The 3136-nt window shown below is 32.3% G+C and overlaps 1 protein-coding gene across 1 annotated transcript; it reads right to left on the bottom strand.

The window, feature by feature from the left end:
- Positions 1-564: 564 nt before the first annotated feature.
- On the bottom strand, positions 565-2271 carry LOC130630171 (uncharacterized). Its single transcript, XM_057443563.1, has 4 exons — positions 2069-2271; positions 1669-1874; positions 722-1488; positions 565-591 (listed from the first exon to the last, which is right to left on the bottom strand). The coding sequence occupies exons 1-4, from the start codon at positions 2269-2271 to the stop codon at positions 565-567; spliced, it is 1203 nt and encodes a 400-aa protein (XP_057299546.1).
- Between the last annotated feature and the right edge of the window lie 865 nt (positions 2272-3136).

Here is a 3136-nt window from a genome sequence, read left to right as displayed (position 1 = left end):
TCTTCAGCGCGCGATAATGGCTAGGATTGGTCCCACAGTAAAAAATTACTAATTAATCTAAATTTTTAAATGAAGTGCTACCACAGCGCCCAGTGTAATTGCTGAGTTCCGGCAATCATGTCAAATTGAGAAAAATGTTATTTCTTGGAGTCCAATTTTCTCATTTATCACATTTATTAGGTCACAGTCCAAAGTTTGTTCAATTAAGTCCCACAGTCAATCGTTTCATTGTTAAGAGCGATGCAACCTAGTAATATCAGAAAAATATCGCTAAATACATGTTGGTACGAATATGTGACCCAACCGTTGTAACTCAAACGGACTGACACCGTTAGAAAGTCAATGAAGTGTAGTTTTTGAAGCTGTTGCTATTTCTTCAGCGCGCGATAACGGCTAGGATTGGTCCCGCAGTAAGGAATGACTTTTTTATCTTAATTCTTAAATAAAGCGGTACCACAGCGCCCAGTGTAATTGCTGAGTTTCGGCAATTGTTTGTTTGTAAATTTATTTATAGTCGGTTTATTATATACAAGTTTCGTGAAAAGAAAAATTATATGCATAGCTCTAAAAAGTAGTGATAATCAAAACCGACTGAAATTAAAGTGCAAATAGAAATAATATTAAATAATATTAATTGAATGAGAGAAAATATTTTTAAATTTTTATATATACAAAAAAGAGTAAAATTTTACTAAAAGCGTGTTTGGGACAATTCACAAACCTCACAAAAACATTTACTTCCATTCCAACTTTTGATCGCATTTTTAAAAGTACTAAGAGACTCTGAGGATTTCGAGTGGTTGGGTAATTTATTCCATATTTTTGACCCCAGGGAAGAGAGACTTTTTGTTCCAAAACTAACGGTATCTATATTTGGGACTGTTAAATTATTAACATTTTGTGATCTCACTGGTCTACCACTCCCATGCAATTTAAAGATATCTTTAATGTATGTCGGATTGAGTTCGTGCAAAGTCTTATATATTTCTGTACATAATGTTTTAAGTCTATAGACGCTCATTTGGTATTTTCCTGCTTTCAAAAGGAGTTCGTCGTAAGTACTATCATTATCATTTAATAAGAAACGTAAAGCTCTCTTCTGAATTTGTTCAATTCTCAACAAAGATTTATATGAAGAGAAATTCCATACTAAAGGGCAATAATTAAAGTTAGAGTATATAAAACTTTGTACCAGCGCTAATTTGGCTTTGTGAGATAAAAACGTGCTAAGTCTAAACAGTGCATTCAATTGTGCTGATGATTTTTTGATAAGTTTAGAAATGTGAGAGTCGAAATTCAAGCCATTATCAATGGTCACTCCTAGTAATTTAACTTCGCTTTCTGTTTTAATTAACTTGTCACCAATTTTTACCACTAAATCACAATTGTTACATTTATCTCTGGTGACAATGATTGATTGAAATGTTTTTGGATTCGCCATCATTTTGTTATTTTTCAACCACACTAGTGCTATATTAGATTCACATTCTAAAAGTTTAATTAAGTTTGAAATTGAGTTTGAGAAAGCAGAAAGGGAATTGTCATCAGCATAATTGTGTACACTGGCTTTTTTAATAAAATAAAAAAAGTCATTAATAAAAATGTTAAATAAAATAGGTCCTAAAATTGATCCTTGGGGTACTCCAGACAGAATTAATTGGAAAAGACTATGCTGATTATTTATGCGGGTAGATTGCTCTCTGTCAGAAAGGTACGATAAAATTAGAAGTAGGGCATCCTGGCTAAAGCCATAGGCATTTAATTTAGCAATAAGTAAATCATGAGGCACGCAATCAAAAGCTTTAGATAGATCCATTAAAACTGCACCAACTACGTAATCTTTATCTAATTTTTGTTTCCATTCTTCCAATAATCTTATAAGTACATGTTATGTCCCATATGATTCCCTATAGGCTGATAAAAATTCTGAAAGTTTTTTATCAATATAATCAACAATTTGAGATTTAATTATTATCTCATAAAATTTTGAAAATATATTTGAAATGCTGACTGGTCTATAGTTGTTTACACATAATTTATCTTTCCCGCCTTTATCAATAGGGGATACAGTAGCGCGTTTGGCTCTCCTCGGAAAAACAGAAAGACAATTACTGTTGTTAATGGCATTGTTAAGGGTTTTATCAAATAAGGTTTTGCTAACTTCACCATTTTAGCCGTTATCTTGTCCTCTCCAGATGCCACACCTACTTTTAGATCCCCGAAAAGTTTAGAGACTTCATTTTCCGAGACTTCCTTAAAGTTAAACAACATTTCATTATTTTGATCAATTAGTGAATTTTTAATTTCAAGATACTAGGGTGACTTTTATATGTTTCCAGAATCTTTGAGATAACTTCATTTCTATTTTCAGATTGATAATTTCGTAGCGACATTGGTTTAACTCCACTATATTTTTCAACTATATGTATGTACTCTTCATTGAAAATTTTCGCTAATTCATTTTCATCCGTTACTATAATATCATCGTGAACAATCATAATTTCATTAGAGCTCTTACCTGATTTGTTAGTAAGGAAAGGTTTAACAGTGCTCCAAAATTTCTTATTTTGAATAATGCCACCCTCCATAACACTATTAAAATTTCCAAGTTTCCAATGAAGACTTTATTACATCAGGTTCTAAGTCTTTTGTATTATTCATTACGGCATCTGTGTCCGCTCTTTTTCTTTTTTTGTGAATTTCTCTGATTGAATCAATAAATTTCCTTTCAAATCCAAAACATAAACTTGTGAACTGTACGATTGACCGCCTTCGACCGCCATCATGGTTTGAAAAAGAAAAGACAATCATGTCAAATTAAGAAGAATGTTATTTCTTGGAGTCCAATTGTCTCCTTTATCACATTTATCAGGTGACAGTCCAAAGTTAGTTCAATTAAGTCCCACAGTCAATCGTTTCATAGTTAAAAGCGATGCAACCTAGTAATATCAGAGAAATATCGCTAAATACATGTTGGTACGAGTATGTGACCCAACCGTTGGAACTCAAACGAACTGACACCGTTAGAAAGTCAATGAAATGTAGATTTTGAAACTGTCGCTATTTCTTCAGTGCGCGATAACGGATAGGATTGGTCCTACAGTAAAGAATGACTTAATTATCTAAATTTTTAAAT

Source organism: Hydractinia symbiolongicarpus, chromosome 2, assembly GCF_029227915.1.
Source record: "Hydractinia symbiolongicarpus strain clone_291-10 chromosome 2, HSymV2.1, whole genome shotgun sequence".
NCBI lineage: Eukaryota > Metazoa > Cnidaria > Hydrozoa > Anthoathecata > Hydractiniidae > Hydractinia > Hydractinia symbiolongicarpus.
This window is presented reverse-complemented; position numbering and strand designations above follow the sequence as displayed.

Coding starts and splice junctions, on each gene's coding strand:
- LOC130630171 (XM_057443563.1), bottom strand. CDS start 2,271: ATGTTGTTTAACTTTAAGGAAGTCTCGGAAAATGAAGTCTCTAAACTT. Junction 1,489..1,668: donor CCGCATAAATAATCAGCATA/GTCTTTTCCAAT, acceptor TTAAACTTTTAG/AATGTGAATCTAATATAGCA. Junction 592..721: donor GAAGTAAATGTTTTTGTGAG/GTTTGTGAATTG, acceptor CTTTAATTTCAG/TCGGTTTTGATTATCACTAC.